Source organism: Melanerpes formicivorus, unplaced genomic scaffold, assembly GCF_026170545.1.
Source record: "Melanerpes formicivorus ecotype bairdi unplaced genomic scaffold, bMelFor1.0.p_v2 SCAF_75, whole genome shotgun sequence".
Lineage (NCBI taxonomy): Eukaryota > Metazoa > Chordata > Aves > Piciformes > Picidae > Melanerpes > Melanerpes formicivorus.
In genome coordinates this window covers 3,324,113-3,341,770 of record NW_027142427.1, presented here as the reverse complement: position 1 = coordinate 3,341,770, position 17,658 = coordinate 3,324,113, and the positions used below count along the sequence as shown (strand labels likewise).

The 17,658-nt window shown below is 55.1% G+C and overlaps 2 protein-coding genes across 6 annotated transcripts in view; both read left to right on the top strand.

Annotated features, from left to right (window-relative positions):
* The first annotated feature begins 1,136 nt into the window (after window positions 1–1,136).
* LOC137454028 (glutamate-rich protein 3-like) lies at window positions 1,137–7,520 on the top strand. 2 transcript variants are annotated; one of them, XM_068163877.1, is made up of 8 exons: window positions 1,148–1,246; window positions 1,356–1,536; window positions 2,608–2,670; window positions 3,303–3,515; window positions 3,625–3,793; window positions 4,786–4,972; window positions 6,533–6,639; window positions 7,184–7,520. In XM_068163877.1, the coding sequence occupies exons 1-8, from the start codon at window positions 1,182–1,184 to the stop codon at window positions 7,402–7,404; spliced, it is 1,206 nt and encodes a 401-aa protein (XP_068019978.1). In that variant the 5' UTR covers window positions 1,148–1,181; the 3' UTR covers window positions 7,405–7,520. The 2 variants fall into 2 exon arrangements, with proteins under 2 accessions (XP_068019977.1, XP_068019978.1); XM_068163876.1 differs by lacking the exon at window positions 7,184–7,520 and having other exon boundaries at window positions 1,137–1,246; window positions 6,533–7,175.
* A 3,729-nt stretch (window positions 7,521–11,249) lies between these two features.
* The window catches only part of LOC137454025 (glutamate-rich protein 3-like), a 29,699-nt gene continuing 23,290 nt past the window's right edge, over window positions 11,250–17,658 (top strand). For all 4 annotated transcript variants that reach the window (XM_068163867.1, XM_068163870.1, XM_068163869.1 and 1 more), the window contains exons 1-4: window positions 11,250–11,328; window positions 14,498–14,591; window positions 15,949–16,074; window positions 17,000–17,071. In XM_068163867.1, the coding sequence (XP_068019968.1) occupies window positions 11,309–11,328; window positions 14,498–14,591; window positions 15,949–16,074; window positions 17,000–17,071 (312 nt within the window). In that variant the 5' untranslated portion in view covers window positions 11,250–11,308. The remainder of the gene's footprint in view (window positions 11,329–14,497; window positions 14,592–15,948; window positions 16,075–16,999; window positions 17,072–17,658) is intronic.

Below are 17,658 nucleotides of genomic sequence, written 5' to 3'. Positions count from 1 at the left end.
GTCTCCATCTTTCAGTGCCTGGAGAGCCTGCTGGCCAGTCACACCTGGTGAGTCTCAGCACAGGCTCCAAGTGCTGCAGTGTGAGCACACAGAGCTGGCCCTTTGCTGGGAGTTCCATGGGACTGGAGGACTTTGGAATGGACCTTGACCTGCTGCCCCTGGCTGGCAGAGCCTGCATGAATTGTTCCCTTTTGCTGGGCATTGGCTCTGTGTGGTGATGATCACCTCCCTTGCTCCAAGAATATGATGGCTGCTCAGACTTGTTCTAGAAGCCTGTGTGTGTGCCTCAGTGTGAGCAGCAGCCAGAGGGTGATGAGGCCAAGGTGCTTGGGAGCTGGTTTTGCCAAGCCTCTTGAACCTGTTACACTCTTTTTGCAGGGGGAGAGGATTGGGGTGAAGGCAAAGGAGAATGTGAGTGACAGATGCCTGCCTCGCCTCCCTCTGGGTGGAGACTCACTGATGCCTGTGCCACATCCTCCTGGGCCAAAAGACCCCAAAAGTACAGCTGCTCTGAAAAATGGGATGCCCAGATGGAGGCAGGTCTGTCCCATCACAGCCCCAGATGGGCAGCTTTCCACAAAGGTGAGCTCTCTCTGCCTGCTGCTGTCTGTGGAATCATGGAGTGAGTCACAGAATCCTTTGGGTTGCAAAAGCTGAGGGAGAAGAGCCAGGCCTCCATCAAACCGTGAGAGAGGGAGGGGCAGGGGCTGTGCTGGAGAGTGCAGGGAGTGCTTCACGGCACAGGGAGCCCAGCAGGCAGAGCGCCGCCGCAGCCAGCCCGGGCGCCCCGCCAGACACCCTCGGGGGCCAGAGCAGCCACGGTCCCCAGGAGGTGAGTCCTGTCTGCAGCCAGGCTGGGGCACTGAGTGGGAAGGGACCCTCCAAGTCATCTTGTCCAAGCCCCTGCAGTCAGCAGGGACAGCTCCAACTAGAGCAGGCTGCCCAGGGCCACATCGAGTCTGCTCTTGAATGCCTCCAGGCATGGGTCCTCAGGCACCTCCCTGGGCAGCCTGTTGCAGTGTCTCAGCACCCTCATTGTAAAGAGCTCCCTCCTGATGTCCCATCTAAACCTGCCCTGCTCCACTTTCAGACCATTGCCCCTCTCCTATCCCCACGGGCCCTTCTCAACAGCCCCTCCCCAGCCTTCCTGTGAGTCCCTTCTGCTCGAGCTGCAGTGAGGCATGGGATGCCCAGATGGAGGCAGGTCTGTCCCATCACAGCCCCAGATGGGCAGCTTTCCACCAAGGTGAGCTCTCTGTGCCTGCTGCTGCTTAATTCTGTATTCTGTGTGCACAGCCCTGGTCTTTGTGTCCAGCTGCAAGCTGCATGCACTTTCTGTGTGTTTCCTGCTGCAGAGCTCTGGAGGACTCCACAGGCCCTCAGTACACCCCAACGTGCTCGTCACCATGGTCTTCCTGGGGAAGAATCTGCACTTGGCTCACCCTGACACCCAGCACAGGGATGAGATCAAAGTGTATCAACAGCACTGTGGAGGAAGAAACCTATGTGTGTACACAGGCATGCTACTGGAGAAAGGTAAGGGTGGTCAGAAAGTTCATCCTGGCAGCATCTTTCTTTATCTCTTGGTTTTTTGGGGCTAAAACCGTGCCGGCCCTCCCGAGGCGGGGAGTCGGGGCAGCCACGCGGACTTCGCGCCCCCCAGACGATGGCAATTCTGCCGAGCCTGAGGAATTGCGGGAGGGTGATGCGCCCCCCGAATCCCCGAGCCCCGACCCGCTCGCGGAGGGACAGAGTCAAGCCAAATCCTTCTGGGGTGAGTTAGCCGAGGAGGCCTGGGGTGCCGCGGGGAAATCGGAGTCTGAGGGCGTCTGGGCCAGAGCACCGCCATGTGTGCCCCAAGATGGCGTCAAACGAAAAGGGGAAAAGCGGCGCGAGCATGCCCCCGGCGGGAAGCTAGGAAGGGCGGAGCGGCCCGCCCGTGAGGGAAGTGGGCGGGGCCAGAGCGTGAGCGAGGGGTGGCAAGCCAATCAGAGAGACCATTTGGAAGAACTCCCTCACAGGGCAAACCCCCCGCCGAGCACAAGGCGGAGGGAGCTAAGAGGGAGGGAACGGTCCGCCCGCGAGGGAGGTGGGCGGGGCCAGAGCGTGAGCGAGGGGTGGCAAGCCAATCAGAGAGACCATTTGGAAGAACGCCCTCACAGGGCAAACCCCCCGCCGAGCACAAGGCGGAGAGAGCCAAGGGGGAGGGAACAGCCCGCCCGCGAGGGAGGTGGGCGGGGCCAGGGCCCACCACAAGAGTCTTGGCATTGAGAAGCAGCCGGTCAGTCGAGTTCCGATCCTGGGTCAGACACTAGCCGGGCCGAGTGGCTCGCAACTGGGCTTTCACGCTGGAAACTGGAAGATGCCCCCGTGGTGGGTGGAGTTGGGGGATTGACCCGAGCTCGCGAGAGCGCTCAGTTGGTAAAAGCATCTCCCTTTTTCCATATGTCATGTCAGGAGTCCCACCCCTGCTGGGAAGGGACGCTCTAAGCCCTATTAAAAGCCAGGGTAACAAATTTCTTCTAAGGGCCACTGCCGCACACCCACTTCCACCAATGAAACTGACGTGGAATAAAACCAGTGAAAGCCGTGAGTTTCTGTTCACAGGAGCGGATCATGGGACACCCCTGTGACTCATATCCCCCGGTGGCAAGAGAAGATGACGAGCTGGCAAGTGTCCTGTCCAAGCCTGGGAGTTCCGCACTGGCAGAATCCAGAGAACGGGAAAATAGCCTCCGCAGAGGGGGGCTGTGATGCCTTGAGCCGGCTAAAGAATGTTCCCATGATGTTGGTAGAACACCAGCAACTGCTTCAAGAAAGTATTTCCCCAGTGTTACCCCAGTTATCCTTAGTTACCTCAAGCTACACCCTGTTGTTATCTCCCTAATTTCCACCTGTTCGCTCTGCCTTACATTTTTTATTCAAGTTTATGATGGATACTTTCAAAATTGTTACATTTCTCAGGATTGTTATACTTTAGCTAATTTGCTTATGCATAGGGAGGGGGAATTGTAGGTCGCTAGGACCCAGCGGGCGGAAGCTCTGGCGCTGTACGGGAAGCTAGGGCCCCTCCCCTGCTAGCCAATAGCCTTCAGCTCACGGTGCCAGCAGCCGGCAGTGACGCACACCTCAGTTATATAGTGCAGCGTCGTGCGCTAGCAAAGACCATTTGCCGTCCAGCACATTGGTGTCTGCGAGCTGATGGACCGAGCGGCCTGGGGTTGGCCGCCGTGCCGTTCCTGCACCAGGTCGCCGCGCCTAGGACAGGCAACACTCTTTAACCTGTTACCCTCTTTGTGCAGGGGGAGAGGATTGGGGTGAGACCTATGAAGGCAAAGGAAAATGTGACTGCTAGATGCCTGCCTCAGCTCCCTCTGGGTGGTGACTCTGTGATGCCAGTGCCACGTCCTCCTGGGCCAAAAGAGCCCAAAAGTGCAGCTGCATTGAGAAATGGGATGCCCAGATGGAGGCAGGTCTGTCCCATCACAGCCCCAGATGGGCAGCTTTCCACAAAGGTGAGCTCTCTGTGCCTGCTGCTGCTTAATTCTGTATTCTGTGTGCACAGCCCTGGTCTTTGTGTCCAGCTGCAAGCTGCATGCACTTTCTGTGTGTTTCCTGCTGCAGAGCACTGGAGGACTCCACAGGCCCTCAGTGCTTGTCACCATGGACTTCCTAGGGAGGAATCTGCACTTGGCTCACCCTGACACCCCGCACAGGGATGAGATCAAAGTCTATCAACAGCACTGTGGAGGAGGAAACCTTTGTGTCTACACAGGCATGCTACTGGAGAAAGGTAAGGGTGGTCAGAAAGTTCATCCTGGCAGCATCTTTCTTTATCTCTTGGTTTTTTGGGGGCTAAACCAGTGCTGTGGCAGTGAAATGACTTCAACAACAAGGTTGAAAAAGACCTCAAAGATCCTCAAGTCTAAGCTGTCAGCCCAGACCTCATGACCAAGTGCCACATCCAATCCCCTCTTGAACGCCTCCAGGGATGGGGACTCCACCACCTCCCTGGGCAGCACATCCCAATGGCTAACAACTCTCTCTGGGAAGAATTTCTTCCTCACCTCCAGCCTAAACCTCCCCTGGCACAGCTTGAGACTGTGTCCTCTTGTTCTGGTGCTGGGTGCCTGGGAGAAGAGACCAAGCCCCTCCTGGCCACAACCTCCCTTCAGGGAGGTGGGGAGAGCAAGAAGGTCTCCCCTGAGCCTCCTCCTCTCCAGGCTAAGCAAGCCCAGCTCCCTCAGCCTCTCCCCTCACAGGGCTTGTGCTTGAGGCCTCTCACCAAGATGTGCTCATCCAGGGCTTTTGTAGAATCTGCTTCCACACTCAAGCTGCCCCTACTGTCCCATGGGTGAAGTGAGGCTACAATGACTTCTGCAGACTATGGCAGAAAGGATTCAGAGAAGGGATTTAGCCAAATGCTCTGGTCCCTGTTCTGCTGTGGCAGTGAGTGGCCAAACTGAGCCTGTGTTACCTGCTTGCAGCTTGATACTGAGGGCTTGGGAAGGACACAGGACTCAAGGTGTGGCCTAAGCAGTGCTGAGCACAGGGCAGAATGACTTCCCTGCTCCTGCTGGCCACACTCTTCGTGCTGCAGGCCAGGATGGCCTTGGCCTTCTTGGCCAGCTGGGCACCCTGCTGGCTCCTGTTCAGCCTGCTCTCACCCAGGCCCCCCAGGTCCCTTTCTGCCTGGCTGCTCTCCAGTGGTGATGCAGAGGAGATAACAGCAATGGCAACGAGCAGAACCTTTTCCTCTGAACCCTTTCACTTCTGCACCTACAGAGGCCTTCCAGTTCACCTCCAGGAGGCACCATGGCTTCCCCTTCAGCCTCACCTTTTTTCTCAATGGGATGCAAGTGGACAGGCTGAGCTGCTGCTGTGAGTTCAAACTGCAGAAGCGCTCCAGGCTGGGGGGCAGCCGTGGATACTTTGGGTTTCTCCACGTGGAGGGAGCATCTCCTTGCTCCAGGTATGGTCACAAGGACTCAGCAGCCCACTTGTAACAGACTTTATCTCTAGTTTCCCCTATTTTCATCTTTACAGATTAAGCAGGTTGGAAAAGACCTCAGAGATCATTAAGTCCAACCTCTCACCCAACACCATCTGATCAACTCAACCATGGCACCAAGTGCCTCAGCCAGGCTCTTCCTAAACCCCTCCAGGGATGGGGACTCCACCACCTCCCTGGGCAGCACATTCCAGTGGCCAGTCTCTCTTGCTGGGAAGAATTTCTTCCTCACCTGCAGCCTAAACCTCCCCTGGCACAGCTTGAGACTGTGTCCTCTTGTTCTGGTATTGGGTGCCTGGGAGAAGAGATCAACCCCCACCTGGCTACAACCTCCCTGCAGGGAGTTGTAGATGGCAAGAAGGTCTCCCCTGAGCCTCTTCTTCTCCAGGCTAAGCAAGCCCAGCTCTGTAGCACCTGGTCTGTTTCTCAGCACCTCTTGAAATGTGCACAAGTGAGCTTGGCTTTCACAGGCCCACAGCAGAGCTGGTGGAGAGCAGGTCTGGTGAGGAGCAGCTGAGAGAACTGGGGTTGTTTAGTCTGGAGAAGAGGAGGCTGAGGGGAGACTTCATTGCTCCCTATACCACCTAGGTGGGGTGAGAGCCCACCCTGGAGTACTGTGCCCAGGTCTGGAGCCTCTATTACAGTAAGGATCTGGAAGTGCTGGAAGGTGTCCAGAGAAGGGCCACGAGGATGAGCAGAGGGCTGGAGCTGCTCTGCTCTGAGGCCAGACTGAGGGAGTTGGGGCTGTTCAGTCTGGAGAAGAGAAGGCTCTGAGGAGACCTCATTGTGGCCTTCCAGTCTCTGAAGGGGGCTACAAGAAAGCTGGAAAGGGTTTTTTTTAGGGGGTTGGGTAGTGATAGGACTGGGGGGGATGGAACAAAACTGGAAATGGGTAGATTCAGACAGGATGTGAGGAAGAAGTTGTTCCCCAGGAGGGTGGTGAGAGCCTGGCACAGGTTGCCCAGGGAGGTGGTGGAAGCCTCCTGCCTGGAGGTGTTTGCAGCCAGGCTGGCTGTGGCTGTGAGCAACCTGCTGTAGTGTGAGGTGTCCCTGGCCATGGCAGGGGGGTTGGAACTGGCTGAGCCTTGAGGTCCCTTCCAGCCCTGACAATTCTGTGATCCTGAAGGAGGCAGGAGTGAGGTGGGGCTTGGTCACTTCTCTCTGGTATGATGTGATAGGACAAGAGGAATTGGCCTGGAGTTGTGCCAGTGCTCTTCAGAGGTGATGCTTGGTGTAGCTTGAAGCTGATGGACACTTGCTGGTTTGGATTTTACTCTGTTTGTGCTTCACTTGCCTCCTTTAAGCATGGACAGTGCAATCCTTCCTGAAGGAAGAAGTGCAGCACTTGAGAATGTCAAGGTGCTTCTCTGAGTTGTTCTCAGTCCTCTCATGGTCTGAGGGGCAATGCAGAGGCAGGAGCCTGGTTTCACTGCTGGCAATGAGCTGAAGAGCTCCCTGGGTCTGCTGCCTTTCCCAGCAGTGAGAAATGTGGCACTTCCCATTCCCCATCTTCTTTCACAGGTGTGATGTTGACTCCAGCCTGGACCAAAAGCCATCCCCTCCCAAGAAGAAAGCAGAGGAGAGCCATGAGGGAAAGCCTGTGGAGCCCTTGGGAGATGGAGTGCAGGGTGAGCCAAGTCAAGGCAGTGCTGAGCAGAAGTCAAGCAGAGCTGCAGTGTTGGTCATCTTAGCAAGTGCTGAAGAGAGTGAGGACAAAACAGAGACTGGAGAGGAGTTGAGAGAAGGAGAAAGGGGAAAAGTGTCTGATGATGAGAGCACAGAGAGACAGGAAGGCAGTGAGAAAAGTGGTCCAGTATTCCAGAGCACAGGCAGGGGAGGAAAAATGGGAGAGAGAAAGACACCTTCTGGTGTGGGATTGTGGGCCTGCAGTGCATGGCCTGGGGTGTCCTCTCTCAGGACAGCTCTTGTGTGAGATCTGTGGTGCTGCCTGTGTGCAGGCAAGAAGATCACTGAGGCTCCTTTGGGGCAAGCATCAGAGTGAGAGGCAAGAAAATGAGTAAAGAAGGTTTGGGAGCCAGAGGAGGATGGGAAGGCAAGAGGGGAGTGGGGCACAGTGAAGGGCCAAGAGTGCAGAAGGAGGATGGCAGCAGGTGGAGGAGCAGTAGAAGAGAAGGCTCTGGTAATGCTCTGGTTATTTTTTGCTGGGAGCAGATGGAGCTCTCCTGGCAGAGGGAAGGAGAACACCTGAGGAGCAGAAGGCAGCAGGCACCGAGGAGGCTGGAGAAGAAATGGCACTGCTGGGAGGTTTGCTGCCCAAGGAAGATGTGGTGGCTGTGCTGCAGGTGGAGGAAGCTGCCCCTGGGCAGAGCAGCGAGGCAGGAGAAGATGCCAGAGAAATGGGAGCACCACAACCATTTGTCTCCTTGGACTGAAGGAGATTGTCAGGGAAAGGAGCCTGCAGGTGCCAGCTCTCCTCTGCAGTGCTGGGACGTGGCACTGTGGCTGGAGGTGGTTAACATGGAAGGGGTGTGAGATGTTTGTCAGTGAATAAAGCCTTTACTGTTGCAGGTGTCTGTCAGGAGTCACTCTGGGAGCCTGGGGGTCTGTGCTGAGATTGCAGGAGAGGGGCTTGGGGTAAGGCTGGCCCAGCCCAGCACTGGCTGGCAGGCTCCTGTTTGGCTCCCTCCACCCCAAGAGCCAGGCAGGCCACAGTGCCCAGCCCTAGCAGCTGGGGGCTGCAGATGCTCAGCCCCTGCAAGGAGAGCCCCTGGCTGTGTGTTCCAATTGGGAATGGAGGCAAGAGGAGCAGGCCTTTGGGGGGTTGCTGCTGTCAGTTGTGGCACTGCCAGCGACGAGCAGGGTGAGCAATCTGGCAGTGCAGGCCTAGAGCCTGACATGGTGGTAGGCCATGCTCAGCAGAAATGCAGAGCCAGCTAGCAGTGGAGCAGAAGAGTGCTGTGCCTGCAGCATGGAACTAAACCAAGGCACTGGTAGCTCTACAGATGGAAAGTTCTCTTGGGACAACAGGACATGCACCTGCATCACCAAACCTTGCGTGTCATGAGTAGTTGGAGCACTAATCTGTACTGCTGCGATGGGAACCAAGGAAGCCATGCCAACGAGGCACTGCCAGTTGATAGAAGTTGTAGCAGTTCCCTTGCTACGCACTTCTGCCTTTCCTGTCTCTTCTGCTGCTACACTTTGCTGTGCTATAGCTGCACCACAGGCCTGCACCACAGGCCTGCACCACTGGTGCACTTGATGATCTCAGAGGTCTTTTCCAACCTGGGTAATTTTTTCTTTCCCCCCTTTTCCCGCCTTTTCCCCCTTCTCTCCCTATCCTTCCTTGGGATTCTTTTCTCTCTGTGCTTTGTATCTTCTAAACACTTGCTGCTTTTCCACTTAAACTTCCCATCACTTTTGCAGTCCATTTGTGTGAGTGTCATCCTTTTGCCCCTCTCAGGGGGCAAGAGAGGATCAGCCTGGCCTATTTCCTTAGCAGGAGCCAGTAGTGAATGGGTGAAGGGCCAGTAGTTAAGAAGGAGAATGGCAGCAGGTGGAGGAGCAGTAGAAGAGAAGGAAGAAATGGGCCTGGCTGTGGGTAGGCACAGAGCAAGTCTGAGGCATGCTTCTATGGGAGACAGGCCATCAGCATCAGGTGAATGGGCAGAAGGTGCTGGCCATTGGAAGAGGAGGTGGGAAAGCCTCCTGCTGTGTGATTAGAGCTGGATGGGAGGGAGAGGGGTGAAGTGTGGAGGGGAGGAGGCTGGGTGCTGGGGCAGAAGGGGAGGTGGGAAGAGCACACAGCAGCAAAATGTCAGGAAGATTTGGCACCAAGGTGAAGTACTGGGGGTTGGAGTGGATGATCTCTGGAGGTCCCTTCCAAGCCCTGACATCCTGTGAGCCTGTGAGCTGGCCAAAGATGGCTGTGGTGTCTGTCACTCGTGCTGGCACCTGTCACTGACCTGCAGCCAAGGCCACTGGAAGAGCAAGTGTGGGCCAGCCAGAGCAGACCTTGCTGAGCTGTTCAGCTGCAGAGTCCTTGCAAAGCATTGTGACAGAAGTGGAGAGCAGCAGTGAGGAGTGTGCTGGGAGTGAGGAAGAAGAAGGTGAGTAGAGTGGCTCTGCAGAGGGTGGCTGGCTGGGCCACAGGAGTGTGGCTGTTTCCCTTCACAGCAGGGCATGGTGCAGCATGGGCAGAGCAGCTGCTGCAGTCCCCTGTGCTGCAGGGAGCCAACTGAGCCCCCAGAGCACTGGGCTCCAAAAGTACACCCAGAAAGCAGCAGAGGGAGATCAAAACTCAGGCAGCTGGTGAGGAGAAGCAGCACAGGAAGATTTCTTCTCTCACCATGCTGATGTCCCTTGGTTGGCTGGGAGAGAATCATAGAATCAATGAGGTTGGAAAAGACCTCAGAGGTCATCAAGTCCAACCTGTCACCCAACCCCTCCTGACCACTAAACCATGGCTCCAAGTGCCACATCCAAGCCTTTCTTGAGCACCTTCAGGGATGGTGACTCCACCACCTCCCTGGGCAGCACATTCCAGTGGCCAATTTCTCTTTCTGGGAAGAGCTTTCTCCTCCCCTAGAGACTGAACTTCCCCTGGCACAGCTTGAGACTGTGTTCTCTTGTTCTTATGCTGGTTGCCTGGGAGAAGAGACCAAGCCCCTCCTGGCTACAGCCTCCCTTCAGGGAGTTGGAGAGGGCAAGAAGGTCTCCCCTGAGCCTCCTCTTCTCCAGGCTAAGCAACCCCAGCTCAGCCTCTCCTCACAGGGCTGTGCTCCAGGCCTCTCCCCAGCCTCGTTGCCCTTCTCTGGACACCTTCAAGTGTCTCAATGTCCTTCTTAAACTGAGGAGCCCAGAACTGGACACAGGACTCAAGGTGTGGCCTAAGCAGTGGTGAGTACAGGGCCACAAACCCCTGTTAGCTATTTTATCCCTGGGAGGTTTGTCTTGGTTTAAGCAGATGGGGTTTCTGAAGCAGCTGTTCCCAGTGAGGGTCTGCTTGGTGCTGCTGTGGGTGGTGGGAGAGAGTGCAGAGGCTCTCACTACTGTGCTGGCCTCTGTGTGCAGGCAAGGTTTGGAATTCAGAGGGTGCTTCTGTGTGCACACACCATGGTCTGGGAACTCGTGCTGCAGAGGTTTCTGTCTTGAAAAGCAGCTGCTCATTGTTCCTATCAGTGTGTCCAAAAGAAATGCTGCCTGTGCTTTCCAGTCATTGAGAGCATCCTTCCTCCATTGCCATCATGTGGTCCCTGCATGTGCTCCTGACTTTGTGTGCTGCAGAGAGGTACAGTAAAGAGTTGCTGCCTTTACAAAAGAGAAATCAATATGAAGTGCAGGCAGATCATGGGAACAAAGACCCTGTGGGCAGTGGAAGCCCTTTGACACTGTGGAGCAAGTACAAGAGGTGAAAGGCAGTCCCTGTCCTTGAGTGCCTGCACTCAGTGCCTTGCGCTGTGGCCCCTGTGTGTCTGTGCTTCAGCCTGACCCACAGCAGCGAAGCGAGAGGGGAGCCAGGAGCATGGCTGGGCCATGGCATCTCCTTCCTTTCAGGACATACAGAGGGCACTGAGGTGCACACCTTGCTGCCTTCCTGCCGTTTGAACAGAAGGAATGGCAATTGGGGTGGGTATGTGAGAGCATTGTGCATCTCAGCACTTGCTGTGCTGCAGTGCTAAGTCCATGGGTCTGCGTTGGAGAAAAATCCCTTCTCCCTCCTTTTTACCTGTTATCTCCTTCTGCCCTCCCCCCCTTAATTCCCTTCCTCCTTTCTTTCTCTCCCCTTCCTTTCCCGTTTCTCTCCCCTTCTTTTTCTTTTCCGTTTTACTCCCCCCGTCTTTTCCCTTTCTCTCGCTTTTTTACCCGCGTTTCCTCCCCTTTTGCCCCTTTCCCTCTCCCTTCCCCTGGAGACACAGCAGCTCAGCGTGTTCCCTCCCTGCGGCCCGTCCTGACCGCGCGGAGCCGGGGCTCTGCCAGGCCACGGGCTGCGGCTGCAGGAAGCGGGCCCGGGCCGGAGAGCCGGGGGGCTTGCCCCGACGTTTTGCGTGCCCGGGCTGGTGCCCGTGTCCGGCTGCGGGCAGAGGCTGACAGCCGTGGCCGGCCGGGGAAGGAGCAGCTCGGGGCTGAGGGACCCCCGAGGTGGGTGGGTCTGGCCCCGGGGCCCTCCGTGACGTCACAAGTGGCGGGGGGAAGCCCTCGGCGGCCATTGGCGGAGGGAGCCTCGGCCACGCCCCTCGGGTGTCCTAGCGACACTACGAGACGCGGTCTCTGTGCCTGGACGCGGTAGCTCTGAGCTCTTCCTCGTCGCCGTTCGCCCCCGGTCTCGCCGTCGCCATGAGCCGCCCGCAGTCGGGGTGAGTGGGGCGGCGGGGCAGGAGGGGACGTGGGGAGCGGGGCTGCCGGGCCGGGCCCTTCCCCGCGGCGTCGCCCTTCGTCCATCGCGCTCCCGCCTGAGCTGTCCTGCGGGCTGGTGCCGGGGGGCGGTGGGTGGCACGGAGAGCCCGAGGGGAATCGCTGCCTCGGTGCCCGAGCGGTTTCCGTCCTGCCAGCAGCCCCCGGCCTGCCCGGGGTTCCGGAGCTGTGCCGCTGTGCTGCTCTGAAAGGCTGCCGGCCGCCCTCTGTCACAAGAGCGATGCAGAGTTAGCAGTGGTTGAGGCCACATCTCGGACACTAGGAGCACAAAAAGGAGACTGAGGGGCTGGAGCGGCTCCAGAGAAGGGCAGGAAAGCTGTGGAAGGCTGTGGAGGACGGCTCTGGTGAGGGGCGGCCGGGGGAACTGGGCTGTATGGAAGCCAGAGCAGCTTTGCTGGTGTCCCCAGCAGAAGCAGGGCAGGACACTACAGGTGGTTCAGGTGAGGAACAGTCTCCATGGGGCACAGGACTGTTTGTGTGGCTGGAGGGGCCATTCACATCCTCCAGCTGTGCAACACAACGGGCTGGATTTGTCAGTGACCGTTGAGAACTGAAGATCTGGGGCTCTCTTTGGTCATTTCCTTGGGGAGCAGCCACTGGTTTGATTGCACTGTAAGTTATTAATGGTGAAGCTCTGCTGTACAAAACTGATGTCAGGTGCCTGCTGTAGCTTTGTCTTGGGATCCTTGGGCATGAGCAAGAGTGGTCTTCAAACTGATGGTGGCTGGGAATAGTGTGCTGTCAAGTGGGAAAAGCAGGTGCTGGTGGCAATGCTCATGCAGTGACAATCCTGTGGGATAGAGAGCTGCAAGTGGACAGTGCCTTCATTGACATCCTCCTCATCAGCTCAGCATGTTGTGTGCTTTCCATACTCTGACACCCATCTGGATTTGAGAAAGAATTGGTTGGATGATCACATGCAAAGGGCTTGATGTCCAGATGGAGATGGGTGACAAGTGCTTGGAGGTTTAGGTTGAACATGAGGAAGAGTTTCCTTCCCTAAATGGGTTGTCCAGCTGGCCCATGCTGCCCAGGTCAGAGGTGGAGTCCCCATCACTGGAGGGCTTTCAAAGTCTTGTAGGTGTGGTGGTGGCCATGGTTTAGTGGTCAGTGGTGATCTGGCAGTGCTGGGTTAAGTATTGGACTCGATGATCTTAAAGGTCTTTTGCAACCCCAACGATTCTATGATTCTTTTCTCTCTGCTGGGAGAGTGAGAACTGGCCAGCTGGATTAAGCAGGAACACTGGCAGAAGCTCCAGATGAGCAAGGGCTTGCAGGACCAGCCCTTCTTACTGACTGCAGTGTGAGTTTGAGTTGGTGCCCGGGTGTGCTGTGAGGACTGTTTGTTGCACCAACAGAGGTGCTCACCCATGCAGAGCTCAAGCTTCTCTCGCTGGGGTGGCTCTGACAAAGCCCACTGCCTCCACCTGCATTCTTTCCAATGGCTTCGTGGGTGCTGGGTCAGGCCCAGAACATTTCCTTGTTTCCTCCAAAGCCCTTCTGAACTTTGCACTTAATTCAGCAGTTTTGAGGGCCAGCCTGTCCACATCTGGAACGGGAAGCTGAGGTTGCTGCTTCACTGGGCTCACCTGGGAGTTGCATTTTAAGCAGTGACATGGCCCATGAAATATTAGCTGGGAAGAAGTCCATGACAAGGAGTTGGATTGAGTTTCTCCTCTGCCTCTGTGCCCAGTTGCCAGGTGATACCATCAGTCAATGCTCACCACAACCATGTGATAAAGCATTTCCTCTGCTGGTTTCACGTGTGAGTGCAGACACTGGAGTGAAAAGGTGGGGTGGAGAAGTTGCTGTAGTACCAGTGTTTGAGCAGCATGATTGGTAGGGCAAGGGAGATTGGGTAAAATGTAAGTTACTGTGGGTAAGCTAGCTGTGAGATGAGTGTGAAACCCCAGACACCATCCCTGTGGATCCCCAGTCCCTGGTGTTTTGGATTTGTGGTTTGTTGGTCCTTGTTCTTTCTTTCCCTGAGCACTTTTGTGTGTGGCAACCCAGTGGAGCTGTAGAGATTTCCCTTCAGCTCTAAGGAGGGTGTGGGATATGTGGTGGGGCAGTGGGAAGTATGCTGTAGAGCAAAGGTTCTGGGCCATCTCCCTCTTTGTTGAGGGGGGGATACCTCCAAGAGCTGGGTCTGCACCTGCTGGACTCAAGCAAGCATGCAGCTGCAAATGTTGTGTAGCAGTCCCCCAGTATTGGAGGGGGGCTACAGGAGAGCTGGAGAAGGACTTTTGGCAAAGGCATGGAATGACAGGATAGAGTAGAACAGGATAGAATAGAATTAACTAGGTTGGAAAAGACCTTTGAGATCATTGAGTCCAACCTCTCACCCAACACCATCTAATCAACTCAGCCATGGCACCAAGTGCCTCAGCCAGTCTCTTCCTAAACCCCTCCAGGGATGGTGACTCCACCACCTCCCTGGGCAGCACATTCCAATGGCCAATCTCTCTTTCTATGAAGAACTTTTCCTAACATGCAGCCTAAACCTCCCCTGGCACAGCTTGGGTCTGTGTCCTCTGAGGGTGATGGCTTCAAGATGGAACAAACTGGGTTTAGATTAGACAGGAGGAAGAAATTCTTGCCCATGAGGGTGCTGAGGCACTGGGACAGGTTGCCCAGAGAAGCTGTGGAGGCTCCAAGCTTGGAAGTGTTCCAAGCCAGTCTGGATGGAGCCTTGAGCAGCCTGGTCTAGTGGAAGGTGTCCCTGATGATGGTGGGGAAGGTTTGGAACTAGGTGATCTTTAAGTTTCCTTCCAACCCCATGCAGTGTAGGATTCTATGTGGTACTGACCTGCTGAAGGTCAGAGCTTTTATCTGAGGAGGCTGTGGTGGGAGCTGGTGTTGGAGGAAAGCTTCAGGGCTGAGCCCTGGTGGAGCCTGTGCCTTGGTGGTGCTACACTGCTCGATGCAAAGCTGCTATATCTCACTGCTTGTTTCTGATACCAATCTTCTGGAGGCCTTAAGGGGTTACCTTCACATCATCTAGTGGGCATTTCTCTGGCAGAAGGCTGGGTGTGATCCATCCAGAGGGTTGAAGATGTGATGATGTGGCTGTCAAGAGGCTTCTGTGCATCTGCCTTGATTCTCTTTCAGGTTCATTCCTACCTACAACAGCCTGACAGACAAACACCTGGCTGGATATTTCAGCAACACCCGGATGAGACGACATCTGCAGAGATCAGGACTGGTGAGACTGAGAACTTTCCTTTTTCAGAGGGTTGCTTTGAATGCTGCACCAGCCATGCACCCAGGTCTGTGGTTTCTCTCCCAGCCATATGTGTTTTGATGGGTAAGAATGTGAGGAGCCAGGCAAACACGTGGGCTTGTGCTGTGCCAGAGCAAAGCCACACAGTCACACCACGGCCGGCTGTGTTTAATCACAGCACGTCCCCCTGTGTTATTCTTGACCCTGGGTCAGGTACCCATGAATGCAGGGCTCAGCCTGCTCTCTTTGGGGTCAGAGTTACAGGAGGACAGGTAAAACTGGGCTGGGAGCTTTGCTCCATGTGCCAAGTGGCTTTTGAAGACACTAGTGGCCTTTTCCCATGGGCTTGTAGTGTTAAGACAAGAGGAAATGAGGTGAAACTTGAGGAGGGGAGATTTAGACTGAATATCAGGAAGAAAGTCTTTCCAGTGAGGGTGGTGAGACAGTGAAACAGGTTGCCCAGGGAGGTGGTGGATTTCCCCTCCCTGGAGGTGTTCAAGGCCTGGTTGGTTGTGGCCTTGAGCAGCCTGGGCTAGTGGAAGGTGTCCCTGCCCAGGGCAGAGGGTTGGAGCTAAATGGTCTTTAAGGTCTCTTCCAATCCAGCCCATTCTGTGAATCTGAGGAGACACCACAGCTGGCACTGAGGATGTTTGAGGACATCAAGGTCCAAGGGCCACTGGGGCTATGAAGGTGCTGGCATGGAGGCTGCTAGTGGATGGAGTGGAGTCACCATCCCTGGCGGTGTCCAAGAGGGGATTGGACGTGGCACTTGGTGCCATGGTTTAGTCATGGGGTCTGTGGTGACAGGTTGGACTTGATGATCTTTGAGGTCTCTGCCAACCTTGGTGATTCTGTGATTCTGGATGGTGAGAGCACACTGTAAGTAATATCCTCACACTCAGTTTGGATCCCATGCACCACAGATAGCATGCTGCAGTGCAACAGTCATCATGTGCATCTGCATGAAAGTGGGAGCAGTGGCTGACAAGGGCTGGTGGTTTATGTCTTGGAGAGCTTTGGCTGAGCCCTGAGCTTCTCAGAGTGGAGGCCCAGTCAGTGATTACATATGGCATGGTCACAGTGATGCCAGTCTGCTATAGCTCACATGCAGGCAGATGATCTTCAGGGAGAGGCTTTGATAAGTTCAGAGTGGTTTGCTGCTTTTGCTCCCTATTTCTTTCTGCTCATTGGAGTTGGCCTCTGCAGGATCTTTCTGTTTGTGAATGTGCAGAATCATGTTGGGCCTGTGAGAGGTTTTAGCCTGTGAAATGGGAGCACCTCTGAGCCTCCTGCTTGTTTCAATAGCTTCAGTGGTGTTTTTCAAATGTGCTTCTTGCAGATCTCAAGGAGTGGCAGAATAATCTCTGAGAAGGAATACCAGAGAAATGAAGTCAGGAAGAATCACCTGAGACACCTGAAGGAGACCCTGACTCGCACCATATTCTTTAAGATCCTTGACTTGAAGGTATGCATTCACTAAGGATGTCCAGGCCTCTTCAGATCCTTCCCTACTGACAGCCAGTGCCTGCTAGCTTGTCCCAGGCTGCTTTATGGAGCTGTGCCCTCACATTGCCCTGAAATGCTCTCCCCTGCTGAGAATGATAGACTCCTGGAATGCTTTGGGTTGGAAGGCACCTTAAAGATCATCCAGTTCCAACCCACTGCCATGGGCAAGGACACCTTTCCCTAGCCCAGGTTGCTCAAGGCCTCATCCAGCCTGGCTTTGAACACTTCCAGGGAGGGAGCATCCATGACCTCCCTGGGCAACCTGTGCCAGTGTCTCACCACCCTCACTGGAAAGAATTCCTTCCTAAGCTGTTCCCCAAATCCAGCTTCTTGTAGTTTGAAGCCATCACCCCTCATCCTGTCACTCCATGCCTTTGTCAAAAGTGCCTCTTCAGCTCTCCTGTAGGAAATGGGACAATTTCTCTGCTTGAAAAATGGAAGCCTCCACATGAAGCCTCCACTGGCCTCGAGTTGTTCACCGACAGTGTCATCAGGGCACAGGCTGTCCTGAATCCATTACTGCCCTTTGGTAGCCATCAGATTCTGGGGTGATGTTCACAGGGTTAGTCTGCTTACAAAAAAAATCTTATCAGAAGCAAATAGTTTGAACCAAATGTTATCTGAGTGCAAAATTTGGGCACATCTGCTGAATGGAGCTGGTGCCCACCCCTGCACACAGACTCCGTTCTTGCCTTGCCGTGCTGATGGACGCAGACGGGATGCCAAAGGGGTTGCATCAATCCTGGTTTCATAAGAGGGCTCAGGGAGGGTAACACCCAGGGAGCAGCAGGTGGGGGAGAGGCAGGACAGGGGCAAGTGTTCTGGCATTCAGTGCCATCTCATAATGTCCATTACCGAGACCTGCCTTTCCCTTACATTGGTAGCGTCGTCAGCAGCTGGAGTGGATGAAGAAGCCTGAGAGCTCAGTGAGGATGGAGAAGTGGCAGAAACTCAAGGTAAGGCTTGAGTGCTCTTGAGTAGTGGTGAGAGCTGGCAGCTGTGCTCTGTCATTTGACAGGGCTTCACTGAGCCACGTGTTCTGACTCTGACGTTTATGGAGGAAGTACAGGAAATAGGTAAGCAGAGGATCCTGGCCCAGCTTGCATCTCCCCCTTCCTCTGCCCAGCAGTCCAGGGACTTCCATTCATGCATCTCCTTCCTTTTGTTTTGGTTGTGCAGTGTCTTTGGTTGTGGGATTTCATTCTGAGTGATCCTTCCTTGCATTTCTGTGCAGTAATTAATGTCTCTGCTTCCTGATGGCTCTGTTGGATGCTCCATGGTTCTGCTTGTGAAGGCTGTCACTGACTGTCCTCCTTTGCAAGGCCTCTGTGGGTTTGCTTTTTCATACATTTTTCATGCTGCTTCTCAGTTTCCCAAACTGAAGCCCCACAGCCTATTGAATCTGTCATACCTGAGGCATTCCAGGCTTCTCAAGGCTGTTGCCATGTTTTGACCTTTCCCTGTTTTGAAATGGGGATCCAGAAGGGGATGAATAATTCAAGTCACACTTTGCAGTTCTCCTGGTAACTCTAGACACTGCTTC